At 39.8% G+C, this 27,257-nt stretch overlaps 1 protein-coding gene across 1 annotated transcript in view; it reads left to right on the top strand.

Moving 5' to 3' along the window:
• LOC124259550 (deleted in malignant brain tumors 1 protein-like) overlaps positions 1-27,257 on the top strand; it is a 39,663-nt gene that overhangs the window by 6,631 nt on the left and 5,775 nt on the right. Inside the window, exons 2-15 of the mRNA XM_046693694.1 lie at positions 2,547-2,626; positions 12,436-12,581; positions 12,855-12,891; positions 13,749-13,787; positions 14,867-14,914; positions 15,213-15,284; positions 15,409-15,465; positions 21,461-21,715; positions 22,046-22,135; positions 22,484-22,543; positions 25,885-26,121; positions 26,381-26,470; positions 26,654-26,689; positions 26,800-27,036. Coding sequence (XP_046549650.1) covers positions 12,486-12,581; positions 12,855-12,891; positions 13,749-13,787; positions 14,867-14,914; positions 15,213-15,284; positions 15,409-15,465; positions 21,461-21,715; positions 22,046-22,135; positions 22,484-22,543; positions 25,885-26,121; positions 26,381-26,470; positions 26,654-26,689; positions 26,800-27,036 — 1,354 coding nt within the window. The 5' untranslated portion in view covers positions 2,547-2,626; positions 12,436-12,485. The remainder of the gene's footprint in view (positions 1-2,546; positions 2,627-12,435; positions 12,582-12,854; positions 12,892-13,748; positions 13,788-14,866; positions 14,915-15,212; positions 15,285-15,408; positions 15,466-21,460; positions 21,716-22,045; positions 22,136-22,483; positions 22,544-25,884; positions 26,122-26,380; positions 26,471-26,653; positions 26,690-26,799; positions 27,037-27,257) is intronic.

The raw sequence follows: 27,257 nt of genomic DNA, 5'->3' as shown, positions 1-27,257 counted from the left end.
AAATACCTGTATGACATTGAAGAATGGTTTATATCTTTCACATAAACGTTATAAAGTTATTGGTCCTCGAGGGCCACCCGGCTAAGCACATTGACAGCAGTACGAGTATTGAGTCCCATGGGGTACTCTGTTTTACTGTCAATCGCTCTTCTTCTAAGTGCTACTCGTACTGCTGTCAGTCGCTCTTCAATGTGTTTCGCCGGGTGGCCCTCGAGGACCAAAACTCAAGCTTTCAGCCATTTCTGCCGTTTCAATAGGGGTACATGTGACTAGATGACCGGAAACTAGCGTCATGTGCATGTCAATATTACGTTTACGTGAATGCTATAAGCCATTCTTCAATACCATACAGTTATTTTTATCATGCACATATCAGAAGTTTTTTAGGCTCAAAACGTCTTGAAAGCCCTTCGCATCACCGACACATGTCAGCACTGTTGAGACGTTAACATAAGAATACTTGAGTCGCCACGAAGACAGGACAGGATCAGGCGCGGATACAGCTTTTTGAGAAAAGGGGTAGGGGTGGGTGGTGGTGCACAGTACATTCTCACCCGTTTTCACGAGAGTTTCAATCGTCATTTAATATACTTTCAGGACAAAAAAGAACTGGGGAAGGGGGTGGTGGGGTTTGGGGGTCTTGTGGTTGTGGTGTGTGTGTGTGTATGTGTGTGTTTGTGTGTGTGTGTGGGGGGAGGGTGTTTAGTGGATCCTTCACCTGACCTCTGTATGAGGTGTCCATCCAAACACAGTCAGGAACCGCTGATGCCATGACGAGATACGGCCATGTCGTCCCGCCATACGACCTGACCAGTCACGTAAAAAATGGTGCTGATATCATAATCTGTCGACCTCCGCTTTGGTAGAGGACTATTGGCTTTACAGACGAGTCGAATGCAGATTTAACTTTTTTCTCCGTAGTATTCATAATAATAATAATAATAATAATTGCTTTGTATAGCCCTTATTTCCAATTATATGGAGCTGCTCAATGGTGCTTTACACGTTACAGTTCAATCATTAGATGAGAAAAGAAATGTTTTGAGTTTTCTCTTAAAAGCTCGGAGAGAGTCACTGTTCCTGATGTCAAGGGGGACCGCGTTCCACAGGGCAGGAGCTGCAACTGAGAAGGCACGATCTCCAGCCGTTGTTGATGTTGATGGAACAACCAGTTTCTCCTTCTGGGCAGAACGTAAGGTTCAAGATGGGTGGTAGACCGATAGAAGGTCCTTTAAATAAGTAGGCGATGATTCAACATAGAGAGCATTGTACGCCAAGACGAGCAACTTGAAACTGACCCGATGTCTAATGGCCAACAAGTGTAAATCTCTGAGAATTGGCGTAATGTGACAATCCTTTCTGGTGCGAGCAGCCTTGTTCTGAACTCTCTGTAAGTGAGAGATTACGCCAGATCCAAACACTAGAGAGTTACAGTAATCGAGTCTCCATGTTACTTGAGACTGAATCAGAGTTTTGCTAGTTTCGTTATCAAGGTACTTTTCGAGTTTGCCGATGTTAGCGATATGGAAGTTTGCTGCTTTGGCTGTGTTCAGTGCCTGATGTTTACCTGACATGGTTCTATCCAAGACAACGCCCAGGTTCTTGACAGTTGTAGCTGAAGCAACACAGATCTTGTCCACAGATAGGTTGATTGTAACTGTAATCTTGGCGAGCTGTTGTTGAGTACCAAACATAATGAATTCTGTTTTGGTCCTTGTAAAGTTGCAGGTAATTAGCTGACATCCAATCATGACCGTCGCTGATGCAGTCTTGTATGCTCTGGATTCCTGTGCTTACATTCGATGGTCTAATCGCTACATACAACTGCTGATCGTCGGCGTATCCATGGAAGTCCAAAGAGTGACCTTTGATGATGTTTCCCAGTGGCTGGATATAGCACAGAACAGGACCTAACACGGTTCCTTGCGGGACGCCATGTTTGAGGACTTTTGGGGCTGATGTTACACCGTCCACTTGCACACGCATGGATCGGTTTGGCAAGTAAGACTCGATCCAGGCAAGAACCCTGCCAGAGATGCTGAATGTGTGTTTCAGCCTTGACAGAAGGATGTTGTGACATATGGAGTCAAAGGCCGCGGAGAGGTCTAGGAGGACGAGAAGAACAATCTCCTTGCGGTCCATGGCTCGGAGTACATCATTTTGTACTCTCACAAGGGCTGTTTCAGTGCTGTGAGATCGCTTATAGGCCGACTGAAATATTTCAGTTAGTCCGTGATCATTGATGTGTGATTTCAGTTGGGAGAGAACAACCTTTTCCATGATTTTTGAAAGGAAACTGAGGTTGGAGACTGGGCGTAGGTTCTTAAAAACATCCGGATCCAGTGATTGTTTCTTTAGAATGGGCGTCACAATTGCTTCCTTGAAGCATTGCGGGAATACGCCGGATTCTAAAGAAGAGTTGATCACTGAGGATGCTGGAGAGGCGACCGCAGGGAGACAATGCTTAAGTATCAATGTTGGGATGGGATCTTGTGAACCTGTCTTGTTTGGTGCTGCCTGAATCATTTTGCTCACACTACACTCAGTTGCAGGAGCAAAAGTGGAGAGTTCTGTGCCAAGGAATCCGGAGTCGTATTCCAAGGCATTGTGGCCGGGACCGGAAGAGGTAATGTTGTCCACAATCCTGTCCACTTTGTAGTAGCTATATCATTCGCCCGCTTCACAGACACAACCTTAGTTGCATTTTTGTGTGTATCAGCCTTTGTTTCTGTGAGAGACTTAACAATCCTGTACAGCTTTTTAGTGTCGTTTTTGTTGTCGACTATCTGTTTCTTTACATGAGACAATTTGGACTTACGCACAAGGGAGTTGACCCTATTTCTACAGACTTGACGGATGTCAGCGTGTCTGGGAGCTTTGTGCTCCTTTGTTATTGAGAGGAATCACTTTCGGGTTCGCTCCGTGATGAATTTTGGTGGGAAAAGTGTAAGTCAGAGACGTTAAAAGTGCTCGTCAGAGAATCACATTAGTTGTTGTTTAGTCAACCTAATCGCCCAGGAATAACATCTCAGCAGTGTTATACTTATCCTCGCACAGCTATTGTTGCTATCGCTTTTCGTCAATAGCACAATGTCAAAGTATTCCCTTGGTCTACAAATTCACCGGATCTATGCCTTTGGATCATGGATGGAAGGAAATGGAGCTACGTATTCGAATATATCAGCCAGATAATGAGCATGATTTGGCTGCAGAATAGCAGGAAATATGGCAAGTTATTCTACAAGTTTTCCATGTCCATTTGATAGACCATGCGTCAGCTGGGCACTACTGTTCTCGCTTCTCACGGTTGACATACCCGTTCTAGAGTTGTGACATTGTTGCTTGACCTCTGCCCCATAGTTTAAACCATGACGTCATTAAACATGCTGTTGTGCCATCTTCCTGTGGCCTCAATATTCACACCATGGAAACACTATTTTATGATATTTTAAAATTTATATGAAAATTGTTGACATTGCACCGTTTCTTTTTGTTGCTAGTATTAATAGCTACTGTGTACATGTCACATCGCACATCTATCAACACAACGTAAGGTGACCTCACGATTAACCGATGTTTTTGGTTCACACAAAGTAAATCTGAGTCACCCGTGTGTTTATTGTTGCCAGTGTGTCGCAACATGCCGAAAAATATGTGTTTATTAGTCAGTGTGGGATCCACTGTGTGATCGCACCACAACAAAGAACTCATCCAGCCGAGAATAACGTGTAACGCAATCTTCTATCTGGTGTATCGTGGGTTTTGCTCAGGCCAGTTGTGATCAGCAAAATTCCATGAAAAAACCCTGTGTGGGAAATTTTGAACAATTGACAGAAAGCGATGGCGGTTTACCGACGCATTTACCTATTTACATTTCCTAAATGCTACATCCAACTGATGTTGAACTATGCGATGGACACGGCTATTTCATGGGGAGGAAATGAATAGCTCCAGCTGTCACTGATTAGAAGCTTTTAAGTTATCATGATCATCGATTTACATAATATTCCACTACGGAAAAAGCCCTTTGCAAAATACTTTCTTTCAGCTCTCACAAATGTAACCGAAGACGCATATACACGCATACACACACACATCCACGGATAGATAAACACACATGTAAATACACACACTCACATCCACACATAGATACACACGCAACAAAATACACACACATCCACACATAAATGCACACACATTACACATACATCCACACATATAAAAACACACATCCACACATATAAATACACACATATAAATACACACACTCACATCCACACTTAGATACACAAACACATAAATACACACATCCACACATAGATACACACATATAGATACACACACTCACATCAACACATAGATACACACATAAAATACACACACTCACATCGACACATAGCTAGACACATAAAATACACACACTCACATCGACACATAGCTAGACACATAAAAATACACACGCATCCACACATAGATACACACACATAGAAATACACACTCACACGCACACATAGATACACACACATATAAATACACATTCACATCCACACATAGGTACACACATATAAATATACACACTGACATCCACACATAGGTACACACAGATATAAATACACACATTGACATCCACACATATGTACACACACATACAAATACACACACTCACACCACACATAGGTGCACACACATGTAAATACACACTCACATCCGCACATATATACAAACACATACACACCAACACACACATGCATGCATGCATCCATCCATGCATGCATGCATCCATCCATCCACACACATATACATACATACATGGATACATACACACACAAGTACATACATACATACATACATGGATACATATACATACATACATACATACATACATACATACATACATACATACATACATACAGACATACATACATACATACATACATACATACATACATACATACATACATACATACACACACACACATACATACAGACACACACATACATACAGACAGACATACATACATACATACATACATACATACATACATACATACATACATACATACATACACACACACATACATACACACACATACATACATACATACATACATACATACATACATACATACATACATACATACATACATACATACATACATACATACAAACATACATACATACATACATACATACATACATACATAGACGAATGTGGATGGTGTTATGTTTTACACACCTAAACGTTCAAGAAATGATGTTTGTCAACACTTGTCAACCTATAATCAAGTATTTCGTATGAGCATTGCATTTCACGACCCCTGGCACTGCTGGACCCCTACAAAATATCTTCAGGACGCTTTGGGCTTTTAGTTTGGGTTGTATGCAATTGTATTTTTGTACCTTCAGCTATCAAAGAAGCTAGGACCAACCTTGTTTGTAGAAATGAGATGAGCTGTTGGGATTACATAATCTGTACCTACTTTGGGTTGTAGCTCCTCCGGGGAATTAGTGTTTTGTTGCCATGTTGTGTTTGTACGACAGCCTAATGCTTCCATGTTTGAACCATATATTGTTTGTTGGGGAAATATATCGAATGGACGCTTTAGGTTAGTCCTCACTTTGCCGGCGGGTATTTTCCTCCTGACAATTTACCTGTAACAATAGAGATTAACCACAATGTTCTTTGTACTCGCCCCAGCTTGATTCAATGATGATCCGGATGTTTTTACCCTGACACGACCGACTTACATGGCAATCACTGACCCGAAACATGACTAGGACTGTTGCAATACCCGTTCTCAGTTCAGTCAGTTATTGGTGTAGCAAGCTGTGTGGGACTGTGTTTTCCTCTACCGGGTAAGACGGAATTGTATTGTAAGCTTCGTTTATGACAGAAGTTTACATCTATTTGTTCCATGTGGTTTGACAACATTCTATTATATTGTTTATTAGACAAGTTATACATAAGACACAATAATAACTCTAAGGTCCATGGGTGTCGATCCGGGTCAGGTTGGAGCAAATCGCTTAGCTTTTACATAAGTCACCTGGTTACTTGGTTACTCTTGATAAATCTGGAAGTTTAACTTGTTTTGTTCTCGTTCAAGCAATACTTTCGTCAGGTCAGCGCACAGAGGCTCATTGCGTTAGGAGCTGAAGGTATACACCAATGAGTGAGTGTTTGGTTGAATATCGAGCAGACGTGACCCATTGTTTTACTAGCGTGTTTCAAGTTTCACTTTGGTATTACAATCGTTTTACGGATTCGTTTCTCGCGATTCTCAGAAACATAATACCAAATGTGTGAGCTAACACCAACTGCTCGTTACGTAAGAATTGCGCAATGTGCAGCATGAACGGGTAGTCACCGCGATAGCCTCACTATCAAGTCTCAGGCATACTTCGTTGGTCTGTAGCATACATTATCAACTGAGATTGTTAGTTGCTGTATCCTCAAAGGGGGTTAAAGTGCTATAAAATTATTGTCCTCCTGCGAGGATACGTAAGTCCATAAACCTTCAAAGTACTTTTCAATCTACCAGAACTTTTAAACGTAGCATTTGTGTGATTTTAAGTTATGGCTTAACTTTCCTACAATCGCCAGCGGCTGAAGGGATGGTATAAATCCATCTAGGGTACATGCAGGTAGCAAAGGTACTGTAAGTCCCCATGGTCTCTAGTATGGTGATCTACCTTTGATTGCTGGAGATTTTAAGCCCGTTTTTTATTGTATTCTCCTAATTTGAAATCCAGTTTTAGACATAGATACTAGTTTTACTTTCTGTGTCTGTGATATTCTAGTTAGTTTTACTGTCCTTCGTTGACAGGCTTTTAGTGATTTACATGTATTTATGATGAAGTTAAAAACTAGTTTTAACCACAATATGGCTGAAATAATGCCAATGTGACTTTAAATTATAACTCACTCACTCACTCATGGTGTATATTTATATTGTTCTTAAAGTCTACAATAGTCTCTCATAACCCTAAACGGGTGGCTCACTTTTATTCTGTAATATAGCTTATATGTGTCCTGTATTTTACATGTGAGGTGAGACTCAAGTATATAATCTGTCTGTCTGTCTACATTGTGTGTAGGATACATTGTCTGTAGGTACAAAAGAAGATTGACTGTATTTGCTGTTGAGAAATGAGCATGCATGTGTTTACAACAATTAATGTTAAGTCTGAAATTGTTTTCGACAAGAGATTTCCGTGCTAGATAGTTACAGGGATGGTTGCTTGTTTAATGCTGTAAATTGTCGAGTCTGGACGAGACAATCCAGTGATTGACATCACACATTCACTCAGGGAACTGATATACGATTCCACCTATCGGCCAAGTCAGTGAGTCTGGAAACCCGATCCCTTTAGTCAATAGAACATATATTGGAAGTTTTTGTCTCTGGAATATTTTGTATCAATATAAGAATGGCAACGTCATTGAATAATCAGTGTCGATTTGCCGAAGACAATTCCTTTGAGTCTCCTGGGACAAAAATGGATGAAAATTGGGAGAATTAAATATTTATATCTCTTGGCTTGTCCCTGCTGTTTAGGGATGGCGGTTATAATTCCGTTATACTACATCCAATTTCAAAACACAGTAGGTTTATCTCCATTCAATTTTATGAACCGTTTCATCTGAACTCTTTCTTTTGGTTACGCTCCAGTACGTGAAGCGGCCTCGCTTTCCAACCTCAAGTGGTATCACCAATAATGGGGTGATTGGTGGTAACATCGTCAGAAACTAACAAACACCAAGTTCAGTATTAACGAAATTTGGAAAGAGGCGCTAGGACAGCTTCAGACAGTTTATGTATACCTGAGTCTTTGATGTCTAATTATTTCTACCTTGCAAAATGTAAGAGTTGAGTCGCTTTTGCTGTGATGAAGACTTTGTGTTGTACAAATTTAAATACTGTTGGATTTTGTGCCCTGTCAAATTTACGATTTCACGCACCTCCACGTCTGCGTGCGACAGAAGAGTCACTCTTACACACTCGTTTGTGTATTTTGTGCTCAAGTTAGATTCTACGGATATTGTTTTCAACATTTTGGAAAGTGTGTTGTGACCTAGTGGCTTCAAAGTGTAGCGGATTCAAACTGAATCGGATCCTGTCTTGTACCTCCCAAGCTTTTTGTGTGAAATGTATGACGTAAATCTATTTTGAAAGAAATGCGTTTTACGATTATTTTATAAATAATAAAAATATAATATTGCTTTACGGACGATCGATCGACTTATCGTCATTACATAAACATTCACAGTGCATTTATTGATGGATGGTAATGGAAGCGTTCGTCTTGTAGGTTTTACTTTGGTTTAAAAGATTAACACTTTCCTAATATCGCAAACGTTCTCCACTAACTGTTGATAGGCAGTGCTTATAACGTTGTAGATCATAAACTGACATGTATGTATTTTGATAAACCGTGGAGGGGAATGAATTGATTTATGGGTTGAGGGAATAATAACTTATTTCTACATGGATAGTAGTGATAATAACCAAGCAGGCGAGGGGCTAGAGGTACTAATTAGTAAATCATGATCATGTTTCTAGAGCAGGACACGTTTCAACGTTGAAGATTTTGGTTGTTCATTCAGATGGCATCAGGACAATGTCTCAAAAATGAAAGAAGCAAATGTCATTTAAGTTAACTTCTTTGAGTGGCATTTTAGAAGTTGGGAAGTACAATATAGAACAAACTTTATGGATAACAACTTCCTTTGTTATGAAAAGAAGTTGTTATCCATAAAGTTTGTTCTATATCATTTGAAGTTTACCGAGAAAGTAATATGTGAAATACGGGACCTTTTCATTGATAACATTTCGACAAAAAGTAGGCTTACACAGGGAACCAAGTGTGCTCCCCTATTCGCGGAATTGGTTCTTTATACATATGAATCGGAATTTCTGCTTTGGTTGGCAAATTGAAAACGAGGTAATTTGGCGAAGAAGTTTAACTCAAGCTTCAGGTATATCGATGATTTGATATCGTTCAATAACTACCAGCCAGACAATTGCCTTCCACTGATTTACCACCTGAACCAGAAATTAATGAGACAAGTCAGACCGCGTCAACTGTTTCATATTTAGATCTGTCCATTAAGATTCAGAGAGACAAATATTCTTCACAAGGCAGAATGGACAGAAGGGATGAATTCAACTTCCCAATGCTCAATATCTACCATGTCGAGCAATATCCCAACAGCTCCAGCCTTTCGTGTTTACATTTCACAACTTTTGAGGTACAATCGAACATGATCTTTTTGCCAAGAGTGTCATACCACTCTTGATCAGAAATTGTTCGATCAGGGTTACAACATTCAAGGCCTCAGCAAAGTTTTAAAAAGTTTTATGGTAGACATGTTGAGGACATTTAGAAATTTGGTGCATCAGTGACAAAAATGCTGTCCTATGTAATTCTCAATCTTGACTTGTACCATACGTCCCTGAATTATTTCAGGCGAACATTTGACTAGACTTTGCATATGTAATGACGGGTGTCACCGGTGGGGCAGGATACGCTCACCTTTTAACGTCTGATATCATCACTATTTCATATGTATTCATAAACACATGCTCTGTCATCGTCTGTCATCGCATGGTGACAATCATTGGATTGTCTTGTCCAGACTCGATTTGTTTACAAACAACATCGTACAGCTGTAATGCTGCTGAAACAAACATATACTCATGATATAGTCACCATTGTACACTCGATTCTGCTTTTAGCAGAGAGGTCTTATGAAGGTCAGTGAGTTCAGTTTTACGCCGCTTTTAGCAATAATCCATCAATATCACGGCAGGGGACACCAGAAATGGGCTTCACATATTGTACCCATGTGGGGAATCGAACCGAGGCGTGACGAGCGAACGCTTTAACCATTAGGCTACCACACCGCCCCGAATTTGGAGAGGGTTTCGTCGCTTCTATTAAACTTTAAGTCGGGCTTTGTTCTACGATACATAAATATTGAGACAATTTTGTAAAACTAATATCGAAAGGTGATATGTTCATCATATTTTGTGTTTCCTTTCATCGTGATATTGAGGCCAGTGAGACCCAGTAAAGGTCGAAAGGGTTAGTGTTGTTTGTTCTGTACAATGCATACATGACCAGCTGAACCAAGCGTTATGGTCTATATTTGCGTCATGTGCGAAAATAGACATGATGCTATTTTCATAAAGAGGTGAACTAGTTTGGGACAGACCTGTTGGCCTTGACTTCTCATCGCCCATACACGCATTAAAATGTGAGGCACGTTGTTTGTCGTTTTCATGATTATCTTTTCTTCGTCTTTCGCTTTAATAATTTCATTTGTCTATTTCACCACACGTTCTTCTTACCGAGTCACTTTCTCAGTTCGATACTTAAAAGCAATGTCATTATTTAGCGTTGACAGAATTTCTAACTGTGATTATAGATATGTCGTTGTCACAGACAAAACTCAATGTCTTGTTTTATTGACACCTGTGTGTCTGCCTGCCTGTCTGCTAATGACAATATTCAATACACAACTGCGATCACTGACCACATGCAATTTGAACTTAACACCAATCAGGCTATACACCATAAACAAAACGCATTGATTTATGGCCCGAGTTCGGTCTCTGTCACATTATGTAATTACACAGACAGGCAGGTGTGATACTTGAACAAATGACATGTTATGATGTCTGTTGATTGCAAAATGTTATACACAAAAAATGAGCATGTATTTACAAAACCCAACATCTCTATATATACACACACAATGAGCCGTGAGGGCATCTGCAAATGAACCAGCCGTTACACTTGAGTGCACACTGTACTATATATGGATATTACACAACACTTGTTTCAGGGTCACAGGTCCATAACTTGCCAGTATCAGTTCTATGTACTCCCATACCTTTACACAGGTCTCGAAGTGTAAAATATGCATACATAAGACTGTTCATGCATCTTTGAATCATCTTTGAATGATTGTACATTTACGTTTGTGACGTTTTTCTATAACTTAAGATTTAGCTCTGACAGACCGCTAATAGGTTGGTGATGAGTACGCTCTATTATGATAGTTATTAGTCCTTACATACTGAGCAAACCAGTCCCAGTATTTAACTAAATCTTCTCTTAACCTAAAGTTGTGGATACAGTGAGTGTTGGCTCTTGTTGAAATATCATGTAGCTGACAACCAATAAAGGATTGACGTCGCATAATGACGTCAGTGTGTTGTAGGGTATTGTAGGACTGACAACCGTCTCACCAGTAAATGCTTTGAATGGTCTCCTAGACAATACATTCAAACTCTTACCAAACTTCACTGTTTGTAAAGAAACACGTTTGAGACACAATGGGGGATGTTTTACACCTCGACCCCACAAGTTCGTTCGGCATAATATATGAAGGGAGTTGAGATAACAACGAAACTGTTATTTCTGTTATATAAAGGGTGGCCATCTACTGGTTGCCTTGATATGTTTCTTGACGTCGTGTGCAATTTTCACAGCTTCATTTTGTATTGACGGACGTGGTTGACGTGCTGTATGTGATCTGTTTATGTCATGCTCTGATATATCCCGTGGTAAACAGATTGTACTGCTGAACACATAACCCCATTAAGCATAGCAAATATTAGTCTCGTCTATGGTCTGGTGAGCATGTACCACTTACATTTCTTAAAGACACAGAAGAGTAGAGCAGTGCACTCTGAAGCTCTCTGAGCATGTCTAATGGTCATGAGCATTTGTCCAAAGGACCTGTTATTAATATAAACATCACTAAGCGTCGCATAAATGCAGTACATTTGAACCTTAAATATACGTGATACGGCAAATGCTTATTCATTTGAACATTTGGAGAAATGTTTATCCCAGGCGCTGGCATCGTTCAGTTTTAATCTTAGGAACTTGGGTCAAGTAATCTTAGGAACTCGGGTCAGACTGGATTTCACGACCAAATCACATTTTAGCACATTTAACGTTCAGTACGCTGGATTCGTTCCTACTTGTTAATACATCTCGCAAAAGTTCTCTTACAACAGGCTTAGCAGATGTTCAAACGGAAACCGGTACTATTTCTCGTAAAAGCGCAAAAATATGGTGCCCTAAAAGGAGATCCTTCAACAGACTATCGGACAGTTTGGAAAATACTGGGTTGTGGTGATTCCTGCACATGAGTATTTGTCCAAAGGACCTGCTATTAATATAAACATCACTAAGCGTTTACATTATCACAGATAGGGTTTTGTTCGAAACACGTGTGCTCTGTCTTTACGTTTGGATGTCGAGACATCTTTCTATGAAATAATATATGAAGGAAACAACTACTCGGCAATAGCAACGTTTCAATCGCATTACTTTGTATTTGATCAATAATCCCAAGTTTTCAGTGTCGACTTTCTATCAATCACGGTACGTTTCAATCGCATTGTGTATTTGAAGTGTCGACTTTCAATCACGGTAGCTGCAAGGTGCACACCTTCCCCTTTAGGATGAAGCTGGGCTACTGGGGCGTGGCCGCGGTGCTGGCGTGGCTGTGTCTTGTGCTTGTATGTGAGACTAAACCCCTCAACCATCTTAACTGGCTGGTAGGTACATCTGTAGTGAACATTGTAGTCACACACAGCTCAGCGCCTGTTTCTGTCTGTCTGTCTGTCTGTCTGTCTGTCTGTCTGCATGCGTGTATTAATGCCTTTTCTCAGTATAATCAGGTAATTGATTTGTTATTTGTCAACAGGTAAATATTATCTTGACGTACAATTTACATGTCACATCACTCCTACGTCATTGTACATTGAAAAGAGCTCTAAGTCACTGATGAAATACAGCTTTACTATTAGATTTGATTCATGATTTTACAGAAAATATCTTCCCACCGGAAGAAACGACAAGTTTCCTGTGAGTATAAGCCTTTACTTTAATCCATTATGATTCTTATCATCTCCCAGCCGTGTGTGTGCGTTTTACAAATGTTTTAAAGGCATGGGGCTTTCTACATTTTCTCCCAGGTGACGCTGATACAGTCCAATGATGTAGGAGCACAGGTGTGTCGGTGGGCTGTGTTCGGTTCTGGGTTTCAGCATTATACACGAGCTCGTTGACGTGGCCATGCCCCTAACCGGCATCACAGTGTTCTGAAATGTTACTATAGAGATAAATATACTAGTAATTATAACCATACGTGTACACTTTATTGCAGTAACTGCTTTGTTCGTTTAGGAGATTGCCATCATGTGTTGGCCAATTTCCGGTGTTATTGAGTATTTGAAGCACGGGAATTCATTTGGAACCGACGACATTAGCCGGAGGTTTCAAATAAAATATTTCCGCGCTTCAAATACTCAATAACACCCGGAAATTGGCCAACACATGATGTTAATCGACATTGTAAACACAAAAGTAAACCAAAAGGTCCACACACGTTTTTCTGTCTGCACTCATTGACATCGAGTACGGGTACAGCAGTGAAATGTCATTGGCCGGCCGTTTCGGCTGTCTCCCATGGTAGCATGCATCTGGAACTGCTCATTTGTGACGTCATTCGGACTATATGGTTTGAATGACGTCACCACTGCTGACGACGTAACAATACAATGGTCTGTGCAATGTTCGTACGTATTAATACTCAGCGAATGGTCTTGCAATTTCCGGGAATCGAATACCATTCGATCATGTTTTTCAGCCAATCAGATTAAAGAACACAGTGACTTTTGGTTTACAATGATATTATAATCATGGTTTTCTTCATGTTCAAGATCCAACACCAGCGACTACATCTGCCACTATAACACCTTGTAAGTAAACATGTTGTATGTCTATTTCAAACACAGTCGTTTCAGAATCATTTATTTGAGAGAGCTTGCATGAACGCGTCACAATTTTGTCAGAAACTCTCACTGTTTCCAGTTTCTCACAAATGATTTGTCAATATTTAATATGCTGACATCATGGATGTATGCGAAGGATGGATAAAAGAAAGCAAAATTTACGAATGATTAATGAATGCTTTGACATTTTATGTAGGTTGAGTACACAGATATCTTTCTTTTTCTAGGGTTGGGGTGAGAATCAATTGAAACCCCACACAAGTATGTTTCTATATGTAACAATAAGAATGAAATTTAACCGATATGGATTAGTCTGTTCTCCTTCAGAATGCATTTCACTTGGCTGCAAAAGCAGCTTAAATCCATATCTATGCTTACATTTAGAAGTACTACATTCCTGAAAACCTACATAAAACAAATATTCGTGTGGTGATGTAACTGAAATATACAACACGCATAAGGATCATTTATCGCTGTTATTGAATGCCATAACATTTCTTTTGTCTCGTTAAGATGCACAGACCCGTGAAAGATCGGGTTAGACTTGATCTTCAGTAACCATGTTTGTCGTAAGAGGCGACCAAACGGGATCGGGTGGTCAGCCTCATTGATTTAGTTGACACAGTCATGTCATCATATCTCAGTATCGTAGATCGATGCTGGTGCTGTTGATCACTGGATTGTCTGGTCCAGCCTCGATTATTTACAGACCACCGCCATGTAGCTGGAATATTGCTAGTGCGGCGTAAAACAACAAATCAACCAACTAAGATGCACCGACAACGAATGGTACAGGAAATAATCATCCTAATTCTGGTAGATAATAGTGTTTGGTCATAGCAATTGACATACGAATTCTGGCATATATATATCTTGAATTTAAAACGAGGAACATTGATCAAGAATGTTCAGAAACGACTCTCAAAGCTGGAAGCTTTTGTGAAGAAAACATATATCTATGTTGTTTCATTGATAAAAAGGTTAGTAGAGCTATGAATTGTTCATTATTAGAAGTAATATGAGTATATTTCTTCTGACTGTTTCAGATCCACCGACTGAGAGTGCACAGCAGGCCTCCACCACCTATAATCCTTGTAAGTAATGGTGTATCTGTAACGCATTACTATCGTAGTGTTATCATTAGCTTCTTTGAATGGCATGTTTAGAAGTTGGTGAATCAGATAAGGACAAACTTTATGGATGAACAACTTCTTTATTCCGATGATGCGACGTTTCGATACAGAGTCTTGTATGGTTGTCAAGCAAGTATGATCCTTATATGTTCTCATTAGTTGTTTCTATTTGTAATCAGAGAACTCGTATCAGTTGATGTTTGGACATGAACTACATTTTGTAAGTTGAATACACAAATATCTTTCTTGATTTCACAAGGGCTGAACGGGACAACTAGTGCCAGTACCGTCACGCCATGGTATAACAGGACCACATCCCCGTACACATCATGTAAGTAAAAGAAACTCTACTTGCCTGCATAAGCATATTCTAGTTACACTAACTAGCTACCTACTTTCGACAATTGATACTAAGCACAGTTTGAATGTCGTAACATTCTTTCCTTCTCATTTAGATCCAACGACAACGACTGGTGCTGCATTCTTGAATTCTTCATCAAGTCCTAACGCTGGTAGGTAAATATACATATACTATAAGATGTAATGTTTTAACAAGAATCCCTTATCACATACATGTTTTTGAGAAGACGAATATTCTTCTTTTTCTGGAATACCGTAAGGTCAAGAAACTTGTTAAAGTTGTGGATGTCAAAAGCATATTTAATATGATTTGTGAGGTAATTGCCACACCACAGTTTCAGTTAATGTCTTGAAATGTCGTTTACATTTGGTATTTAGTCATTATACCATGATGCATTATCTGGTGTATAGTTTCATCTGTATTCTATCACGTGATATTAATCTCAGAGTACCATTAATACACAGTTTAGGATACATATCGAAGTATTTCGCTTTCAGACTGTTCCCAAAATCTCACTGGTACATATGGAAGTTTTAGCAGCCCTGGAGCGGGGTCTTCGTACTCTCCCAATCTTGACTGCCTCTACACCATTCCTTCACCACCAGCAGGGAGCCAGATTGACATAACATTCCAGCTATTCCACTTGGAAGAACATTCTTCTTGCGGCTATGACTTTGTTAGCTTCTCTTACAACAGTCAGAAGATCTGCGGTCAGAAGTCCACACCTGTGTCATACTCCTGTACGTGAGCAGTATTATTGTCCGTTATGAGTGTTCACCTACACACCCTACATTTCCACATTTCTTTACAATACCTATTACCCCACAGTGTTGCAGAAAGTAAATCAAATATAAAACTCAAGGATTATCGATAACTGTCATTGATGGACATAGCCACTAACAGTAAAACAAAACGGTTAGATAAACGAGAGGGTTAGGGGTAACCTGTCAGTTGCCAAAAGTACATACATTATTAAGCGTTCTGTCATTTGAAGACGTATCTCAACCAATACGTCACCATAGAATGCATACCGTAGCAGGCAATGTTATTTGCTTTTCAAGTTCCGTGATTGTACCAAAATGGAAATAGTGATTAAAGCTTTCAGGTACATTGATATTCCCTGATATGAACGAAGTTGATCGTTCTGTTACAGTGACACCCCTTCTGTCAAATGTTACCTAACTTCCATTTAAAGTGATGTCCCCCCAACAGCTACCTTTCAGTCTCAGTGACATTCCCTTAACTCGTTGGACACGAGACACGAGACAGAAGAAGAAACCATGTAAACTGTCCATCACCTGTTTGTACTAATACAGGTAGTAATGGATTGATTGAAAACAACGTATTAGTAATGATAATCATTGTCTTGTAACGTGTTTTTTGAACTGCTGATGGTAAATATTGTCACAATCGCCTGCACAACTTAGTTGACATGGCCCGTATACATATGCGACAACACGTTCAACGTTTTAATGACGTATACGATTTGCCGTGGTTTGTGCAAAAGTAGCAAGATTTGCATGAAATATGTCAAATAGTTGAAAGGCATACTTCATTGTTTTCAGTTGTGTCACAGGAGAGGGACTTCAAGATACACTTCCACACTGACGGTTCAGCTGAATACCGTGGCTTTGTTGCAACATTTCTTATTCAAGAAAGTAAGTATTTCTAACTTTACAGCTATACATCAGTCTTTAGGAAGAGGTCGAGATGCCACCAGCAACCATGACCATGACAAACGTGCAACCAAATGTAACAAGATTTTATAATCTTCCAACCATGCGTTTCTTCTTAGCACTTTGTTGCGAATCAAAATCTCATGAAACATGATCAGAATATGGAGGTTAAGTGCACAGCTGTCTTTCTTGATTTCACCAGGGCTGGCCTGGACTACGAGTGTTAGTACTGCCACTCCATGGTATTACAGGACCACGTCCCCGTACACCTCCTGTAAGTAGAATAACTTATAATTACTACTATTGTAAAAATACAGTGTTAAAAACTAATCAGTCTTTCAAAAAAACAACAACAATGTGTTGTACAATACATGAAACTGCAGTAAAACAGAAAGCTCTCCGTAAACCAATGGTCGTGTGGCGATGTAAGTGAAATATACCACATACATGAACCGACATTGAAACAATGTTAGAATATGGCGCCAGATGTAGTCATTCAGGCACCATTATTCTGATGTGGTTTGCACAAGGGGATCACAACATTTGAAACATAAGATCGTTATCATCGATATATATACTCACACGCAAAAGAAACGCAAGTTTCTTACTCAAAGGAGGAATTAAAATCAGACCCCTAAAATTATAACAACGTTGGTAAATAATGATGGTTGATGGTGTTGTTTACATTTTCTGTTGCGTTTTGCAAAGCCAGTGTGGGAACAGAAGAAAAAACGAATCGCCAGAATGCACCGCTTCAATGGCGATGTGGGCATCATGCACACTTTCCTCATGCAATCAAACATGCACGAGTTGTCACCATCTTCAGTGGGTATAAAACTGAGCTAAAATCTTTGGGCAGTCACTCTTTGTTCAACAATGCCACGTTTAAATCAACTTAAGAGGAACCAGGCTATCGGACGGTTGGAAGCTGGAGAGTCTGTCCAAGATGTTGCCCGTCACTTTAATGTCAATATAACCACGATCTACCGTCTCCAGCATCGATACAACACAACGCAGACTACAGATGACCTTCCCCGAAGCGGCCGACCTAGGGTCACCACCCCTCGACAAGATCGACACATTACACGTCAACACCAGCGAGATCCTTTCCTGACAGCAAGCCAGACTGCTCGAGACACCATAGGAACGCATAATCGACGCATCAGCCGTGACACTGTCATCCGACGTCAGCGTTCCAACAACCTACCATGTCGCCGACCAGCACGTCGTCCTTTCCTCCAACCACGGCATCGACAAGCACGATTTCAGTGGGCACAGGGTCATCAAAACTGGCGTCAACGTGAATGGAGACGTGCCATATTCTCTGATGAGAGTCGGTTTTGTGTGTCACATGCAGATGGAAGGGTCAGAGTTTGGCAACGTCAAGGAGATCGTTTTGCTGACAGAAATGTTTTGGAAAGGGATGCATGGGGTGGACCTAGTGTCATGATTTGGGCCGGAATTGGACTTAATGCGAGACTTGAACCAATGTGCTTCCAGAATGTGGGTCAAGGTCGAGGACATGGGGTCACAGCTCAGCGTTACATTGACCAAGTCATCAGACCCCATGTTGTTCCATTTTTCGCCCAACATCGTAACCACCTTTTCCAGCAGGATAACGCTCGTCCACATGTTGCAAGAGTTACCATGGACTTTCTTCAACATCACAACATCCGTGTCCTACCGTGGCCAGCTCTCAGCCCTGACCTGAACCCAATCGAGCACTTGTGGGATGAGGTTCAAAGGCGCCTGAATGAAGTGCGACCAGTGCCTACAACTGCTGATGAACTTCGTACAGCTGTTCTGGATGTGTGCAGGAGGATCCCCAGGGCCTTTACGAATCGTCTGATCCACTCCATGTACAGGAGATGTGTTGCAGTGATCAATGCTAATGGTGGCCACACCAGGTATTGAATGACGTCATGGCAAGTGACTAGAATCTGCGCAACTCTTTTGCTGTCACAAAATGTAATGACGTCATCTGTTTTTGTTGCCAATGAACTGTTCTTGCTCAAATTTCTGAATATCTGACGCTGTTGGTATTTGTATTCTATACTGTAAAAAAATAAGTACGTATATACTTTATACTAGACTTGCGTTTCTTTTGCGTGTGAGTTTAGATACATGTGAGGCACAGGTTATGTATCACGATTGTCAAAGCTGGAAGCATTCGTGAAGGAAACACATATAAAACAACGATATCCCGACTTTGGAGCCGCTACAACAACTTCAATTTGACCAACGATCGCCCGAGAAGTGGAAGGCCAAGAATCACGACCCCCTTCAAGATCGGTACATCCGGGTCCATCACCTGCGTAATCGGCATGCCCTACCAACCGTGACTGCCACACAAATACCAGGTTTGAGGAGAGTGTCAGCTCAAACGATTAGGAACCGTCTGAAAGAAGCGGGTTTACGTGCCTGTAGACCAGTTGTTGGACCTGTACTACGCCCCTACATGGACGCCGACGACTCAGGTGGTGCAACAACGTAAGGATACGGACTTTACAAAACTGGAGGCGAATCTGGTTTCTGATGAATCACGTTTTCTTTTGCAACGTCACGACGGAAGACAGCGTCTGTATAGGAGACATCATAAACGTTTTGCGCCCATCTGCGTCCGACAGGTGGACAGATTTGGCGGAGAAAGCGTCATGGTTTGGGGAACCATCTCATACAACCAGAAATCAGACTTGGTGATCGTTCCAGGGAACCTGACAGCCCAACGTTACATCAACCACGTGTTAGAGCTTCACCTTCTCCCGATTATTGACCAACAGACACAGATTTTTCAACGGGACAACGCCCGGCCTCATACTGCACGTGCAACAATGAACTTTCTGCAGAATTCCAACGTCAATGTCTTGCCATGACCCTCTAAATCACCAGACCTCAACCCTATTGAACACCTGTGGGATACTCTGGATCGACGCGTACGTCAACGTCAGCCGCCGCCACAGACGCTGCAACAGCTCGCCGTTGCACTGCAGGAGGAGTGGAGAGCCATTCCCCAGGAAAGAATCCGGCGTCTTATCCGTTCTTGTCCAAGGAGATGCCGTGCAGTGATTGCAGCGCGTGGTGCTCATACGAGATACTGAGACAGACGCCCCCCTGGTGACCAACTGGTGTCTGTGAGATGACTTTTGAAATGACAATTTTAAACATGCCCATCTGGGTTATTATTCTGCCAAATTTCAGACTTCTGTCTTAACTAATAAAAATGCCGTGTCGTCCTAAAACTTCAGATCAAAATCTCTAAAATACAGGGGTTGCGTTTCTTTTTTGACAGAGTTTATCTATGTTGCTTCAATGATAAAATGATTGTACAGCTAATACTTTTATTGGCCTATGAATTGTCCATTGTTAAAAGTAATATGATTATATTTCTCCCCTTACTGTTTCAGATCCACCGACCGGGAGTGCACAGCAGCCCTCCACCACCTATAATCCTTGTACGTAATGCTGTATGTATAGCGCATTATTATCGTAGTGTTCCCGGGATTATAATGTTATTTCCATTTGCAATCAGAGAGCTCGTATGAGTTGCTGTTTGGACATGAACTACATTTTTTAGATTGAATACACAAATATCTTTCTTGATTTCAAAAGGGCTGAACTGGACAACTGGTGCTAGTACCGTCACGCCATGGTATAACAGGACCACATCCCAGAACACATCATGTAAGTTAAAGAAACGAAGCACAACAGGATAATGGCTTGTTAGAAATGTCAGGAAGCACAACAGGATAATGGCTTGTTAGAAATGTCAGGAAGCACAACAGGAAAATGGCTTGTCCAGAAATGTCAAGAATTTGAAAGGATAATGGCTTGTTAGAAATCAAGAAATGTGGGCCTACGTCCAGAATTGTCATATTTGAAAACATATTTGAATCCATGTGCAATACACATTTATGTAATTGTGAACTTTGTTATGTGAACGTTCTGTGTCATGTGAACGTTGTATGTTATGTGAACGTTTGTGTTATGTGAACGTTGTATGTTATGTGAACTTTCTGTGTTATTTGAACGTCGTATGTTATGTGAACCTTCTGTTTTATGTGAACGTTGTGTGTTATTTGAACGTGAACCTTCTGTGTTATGTGAACGTTGTATGATATGTGAACGTTCTGTGTTATGTGAACGTATGTGTGTTATGTGAACGTTCATGATATGTGTGTTATGTGAACGTTGTATGTGAAAGCTGTATGTTATGTGAACGTTGTATGTTATGTGAACGTTGTATGATATGTGAACGTTGCATGATATGTGAACGTTGTATGATATGTGAACGTTGTGATATTATGTATGATATGTGAACGTTGTATGTTATATGAAAGCTGTATGTTATGTGAACGTTGTATGTTATGTGAACGTTCTGTGTTATGTGAACGTTGTATGTTGAACGTTGTATGTGTGAACGTTGTATGATATGGGAACGTTGTATGATATGTGACCGTTCTGTGTGTCCAGTCAGCTGTAACCGGACCTACACAACAGACGAGGGCATCATAGAGAGCACCCCAGGGAATGGCTCCTACTACCCCAACAACGCCTACTGTACGTACACTGTACAGGGCAACTCCACCCGGCAGACACTGCAGTTCACCGTACAGACCTTCTCCCTCGAGTATCACTCCAGCTGCTACTACGACTCGTTACAGTTGGGTTCGACCTCCAGCAGGAAGTACTGCGGATCATCTCTGTCCACCGGCAGGGTTCTCACATGTGAGAGTTACACTATATTTTGTTCGGATTTGGTGTTTACAGTTTTTAACTTAAAAATCTACAACACCAACTGCAGCTTATCATATGAGTGTAGAGGAGAACTTTGCATGCTGTTTGCGTGAGTGTGTATAAAGTTTTATGGCACTTTTATATTTCCAGCAATATCACAGGGGCTGGTCTTCAATTATTGTACCCATGTTGGGAATCGAACCAGGGTCTTTTCAGCGTGACGCGTGAACGCTTCAATTACTCGGTTACCATTTCTAGGTTCTATGAAAATGAATATATTTAGAAGCCTTTCTCAAAGTATCGATACCATTTCGTCCACAGATACGTTCACAAACACCTTCACCTTGTACTTCAAGACAGATGGCAGCGTTACCAGGAGAGGATTTGTTATCACCTACAGAAGGTTGCCGTGTAAGTGGTTGCTCTTTAAAATATTACCCCAGTGTAAAGGCACGCACATTAGTTGCCTGCTTACTTCTGAACAGTATTATGAACGGTGTATTCAAGGGATTTTCAAAGAAGTTCAGTGATCTTTATACCTTGAAGTTGGGGCTTAATTGTATTGACACGCAGGTAGAATATGATTATGGAAATGTTTAGGTAGTAATATAAATGTATTACTAATATTATAAAGTGTTAACTTTTTATACTTCACAGACAAATGTAGGTTGAAATGTGACGATGTCGATGCATCTTCCAAAGAAGATCAGATTCTCATTTCGAAAGCTATTTACACCTCTTTGATGATGTTTTTTTCAGATGTTCCCCCAACCACCACAACCATGGCAACAACTACAACAACAACGAGGCCGCCAATACGTACGTTCGCATAACACAATCTTGTAAACATGACACCGTCGACACGCCGACAGCAGGTCTTGTGACGATGTTTCTTCAAATAGATACCCACTTTAGTATATTGGTTTTGTTTTGAAGCATTATAGAATATTATGCTTGGAATAGCATTACCAGAAAGTCGGGTAAGGCTAGTTTTATTAGATTGCTGTCTAGCATATTTGTGTCATCGTAAAAAAACCGTTCAGGTAGTTGCTCAAGCTCTCGTCCATTGGTTTGCTTGGTTCCGACTCGAGTAGCTAGCAGCCGCAGTGCCATAGTTGGAACATTGCCGAAATGGCAATAACAACAATGTCGCCACACCTACTTATCGGGGACCTGTATTGAGGTAACATGTTTTCTCAGCTGACGATCACGTGTAAAAAACATGAGCTTATTAAAATGAAGCGTGCAATAGAATTATGACGTAGTGAGTGGGTTCGGGTAACGCTGGTTTCACCACAATTCCAGCTATATCAAGCCGTGAAGAAGGATAACAATCTACTGTTGAACAACTTCTTTATAATGTACTAAGGAAAGATAACAATCTACGAATCAACAACTTCTTTATTATGTAATCAGGAAGGATAACAATCTACGGTTGAACAACTTCTTTATTATGTAATCAGGAAGGATAACAATCTATGGATGAACAACTTCTTCATTATGTATCTTCATTATGTAAAATGAAGGATAACAATCTACGGTTGAACAAACTTCATTATTATGTAATAAGGAAAGATAACAATCTACGAATGAACAACTTCTATATTATGTAATAAGGAAGGATAGCAATCTATGGATGAACAGCATCTTTATTATATAATAATGAAAGATAACAATCAACGGATGAACAACTTCTTTATTATGTGATAAGGAAGGATAACAATCTACGGATCAACAACTCCTTTATTATATAATGATGAAAGATAACAATCAGCGGATGAACAACTTCTTTATTATGTAATAAGGAAGGATAACAATCTACGGATGAACAACTTCTTTATTATGTAATAAGGAAAGATAACAATCTACGGATGAACAACTTATTTATTATGTAATAAGGAAAGATAACAATCTACGGATGAACAACTTCTTTATTATGTAATAAGGAAAGACGGCAATACAGGATGAACAACTTCTTTATTATGTAATAAGGAAGGATAACAATCTACGGATGAACAACTTCTTTATTATGTAATAAGGAAAGATAGCAACCTACGGTTGAACAACTTCTTTATTATGTAATAAGGAAGGATAACAATCTACGGATGAACAACTTCTTTATTATGTAATATGGAAAGATAACAACTTCGGAAGAAAACCTTCTTTGTTATGTAACAAGGAAGGATAGCGATCTATGGATGAACAACTTCTTTATTATGTAATAAGGAATGATAACAATCTATGGATGAACAACTTCTTTATTATGCAAAAAGGAAAGATAACAATACATGATGAACAACGTCTTTATTATGTTATAAGGAAGGATAACAATCTACGGTTGAACAACTTCTTATTTTGTATTAAGGAAGGATAACAATCTACGGATAAACAACTTCTTTATTATGTAATATGGAAAGATAACAATCTACGAATGAACAACTTCTTTAGTATGTAATATGAAAAGATAACAATCTATGTATGAACAACTTCCTTATTATGTAATAAGGAAAGACAACAATACATGATAAACAGCTTCTTTATTATGTAATAAGGAAAAATAACAATCAACGGTTGAACAACTTCTTTATTATGTAATAAGGAAAGATAACAATCTACGGATGAACAACTTCTTTATTATGCAATAAGGAAAGATAACAATACATGATGAACAACTTCTTTATTATGTAATAAGGAAAGATAACAATCTACGGATGAACAACTTCTTTATTATGTAATAAGGAAGGATAACAATCTACGGATGAACAACTTCTTTATTATGTAATAAGGAAGGATAACAATCTATGGATGAACAACTTCTTTATTATGTAATAAGGAAAGATAACAATCTACGGATGAACAACTTCTTTATTATGTAATAAGGAAGGATAACAATCTATGGATGAACAACTTCTTTATTATGTAATAAGGAAAGATAACAATCTACGGATGAACAACTTCTTTATTATGTAATAAGGAAGGATAACAATCTACGGATGAACAACTTCTTTATTATGCAATAAGGAAAGATAACAATACATGATGAACAACGTCTTTATTATGTAATGAGGAAAGATAACAATCTACGGTTGAACAACTTCTTTATTATGTAATAAGGAAGGATAACAATCTACGGATGAACAACTTCTTTATTATGTAATAAGGAAGGATAACAATCTGTGGATGAACAACTTCTTTTTTATGTAATAAGGAAGGATAACAATCTACGGATGAACAACTTCTTTATTATGTAATAAGGAAAGATAACAATCTACGGATGAACAACTTCTTTAATATGTAATAAGGAAAGATAACAATCTACGGATGAACAACTTCTTTATTATGTAATAAGGAAGGATAACAATCTACGGATGAACAGTTTCTTTATTATGTAATAAGGAAGGATAACAATCTATGGATGAACAACTTCTTTATTATGTAATAAGGAAGGATAACAATCTACGGATGAACAACTTCTTTAGTTTGTAATAAGGAAGGATAACAATCTATGGATGAACAACTTGTTTATTATGTAATAAGGAAGGATAACAATCTACGGATGAACAACTTCTTTATTATGTAATAAGGAAGGATAACAATCTGTGGATGAACAACTTCTTTTTCATGTAATAAGCAAAGATGACAATCTACGAATGAACAACTTCTTTATTATGTAATAAGGAAAAATAACAATTTACAGATGAACAACCTCTGTCTTACACAATAAAGAAGTTGATCATTGTTATCCTTCCTTACTACTCCAAGTTCTAAATGATTCCGAAAGAAGACATCAAGGCGTGTTACCTTGATTGGAGAGGAAACCCCCAAGTGATTCAGGTTTCAGACATTCACTTTGTTGAAATCAACTTGCACCGGTATGGTGCTGAAAAACCTTGAAACAAAATCGGGGCAAACTGGGGTTCGAACCAGCGATCATACATCACTGTATATCCAAGGGAAGCAACTCTGCAGAGCGTGTTACGACCTGCCACCCGTGCGCCCTTATGTATTAGGATAATGTAGTTTTTACATCGATGAAGGTGTAATATATATAATCATGATAACAATAGTGTGATGTGTGTGAGGATATGTTCAGTTGTTCTGTAGCCATAGCTACTCTGGTGGTTGTCATGCTGACGTACTTTTGTCATTCTGTATTTCAGCCAACTGTAATGCGACGTTCACCGCAGCCAGCGGCCAGCTTCGTAGTCCAAACTCCCCCCACAACTACCCCAACAACGTCTACTGCCGCTACACGTTTGTGGGAAGCGGACAGACCCAGTCTATAAGTCTGGACTTCACCAGCTTTGCTGTGGAAAACCACGCTAGCTGCAGATGGGACTGGGTCATCATCAACGGTGGGAACAAGAGATGTGGCTTCACGGAATTCACCAGGACCTGTACGTACTGTGATGAATATACATACCTTGCTGGTTATCGTTACTTCAGATGTAGTGTCGATCTGTTCAAGGGTCTAATCTCTGTACAATCCGTAGTCGTCACGGGTTTCGACTTTGTAAGTCAATTACACATGTTATATATAGATATTCCAAATAGTTTCTTAGTCAACAACTTTATGAAACATTTGTTCATATTAAATGTCATAGAAAAATTATCATGATTAAATTGGCTCAGACACATTTTCTTATTATTTTACAGATACCTTTGTTGGGAACTTTACTGTTGAATTCCGAACAGATGGAAGTGTCACCTCCGATGGTTTTGTAGCTAACTACGTTGTCAGTGACGGTATGTACAGAGGATCGAACTGCTATATACAACATGTTCAGGACTCCACTCCATGATATCCGATCATTATTCAATTATTGAAATATTAGAGATAAGGTGGTAAATTGTTTGATCGAGACAGTATGGTTATTTGAAGAGATGCGAGGTAGTCTTGTTCTCAAATGAGGCATTCGTGTGTTTCAGCTCCAAACGCTACAACGCCCGCTCCCAGCAGTACAGGTAAGGTCACTGTTTACTGTCACAATGATGTTTTAAAATATATGCAGGGAAATTTAGACTATTGGTTTAAGCAAACATCAATTATTGAATCAATTCATCTATTGTTCCAGCGACATGCACGGCAACCTTGTCGTCATCATCTGGCACCATCATGAGTCCCCCAGGTGGCGGCAGCAACTACTTGGACAACACCCGGTGCTACTACACGTTCACAGCGACATCCTACCCGAGAACCATTACCTTCACCTTCACAACCTTCCAGCTGGAAAGTCATTCCACCTGCAGATATGACTACGTCCAGTTTAACAGCGGCATCAAGAAATGTGGAACGATCTCCAATCTCGTGTGTAAGTTCTCCAGATCATCGCGGATCACATGTTTAAAGAATGTTTAAAGAAGGTCTTTACTTGTCAGTGATGCGTTATCATTTTCTCAGCTATTTTGCCCTTTTGCACAACGGTATAGTCACGACTGGCTGTTCTCAGACGTTGACATCTTATTATTCCTTGAACATACATTAGATAACGGAGAGGTTTAGATTAACCGCTAGAGCTGATAGGTCCGTCTC

The sequence above is a fragment of the Haliotis rubra genome, unplaced genomic scaffold, assembly GCF_003918875.1.
Source record: "Haliotis rubra isolate DU_JTF1 unplaced genomic scaffold, ASM391887v1 Scf728, whole genome shotgun sequence".
NCBI classification, from domain to species: domain Eukaryota; kingdom Metazoa; phylum Mollusca; class Gastropoda; order Lepetellida; family Haliotidae; genus Haliotis; species Haliotis rubra.
The sequence above is the reverse complement of the archived record's forward strand: the minus strand, read 5'-3'. Positions and strand labels throughout refer to the sequence as shown.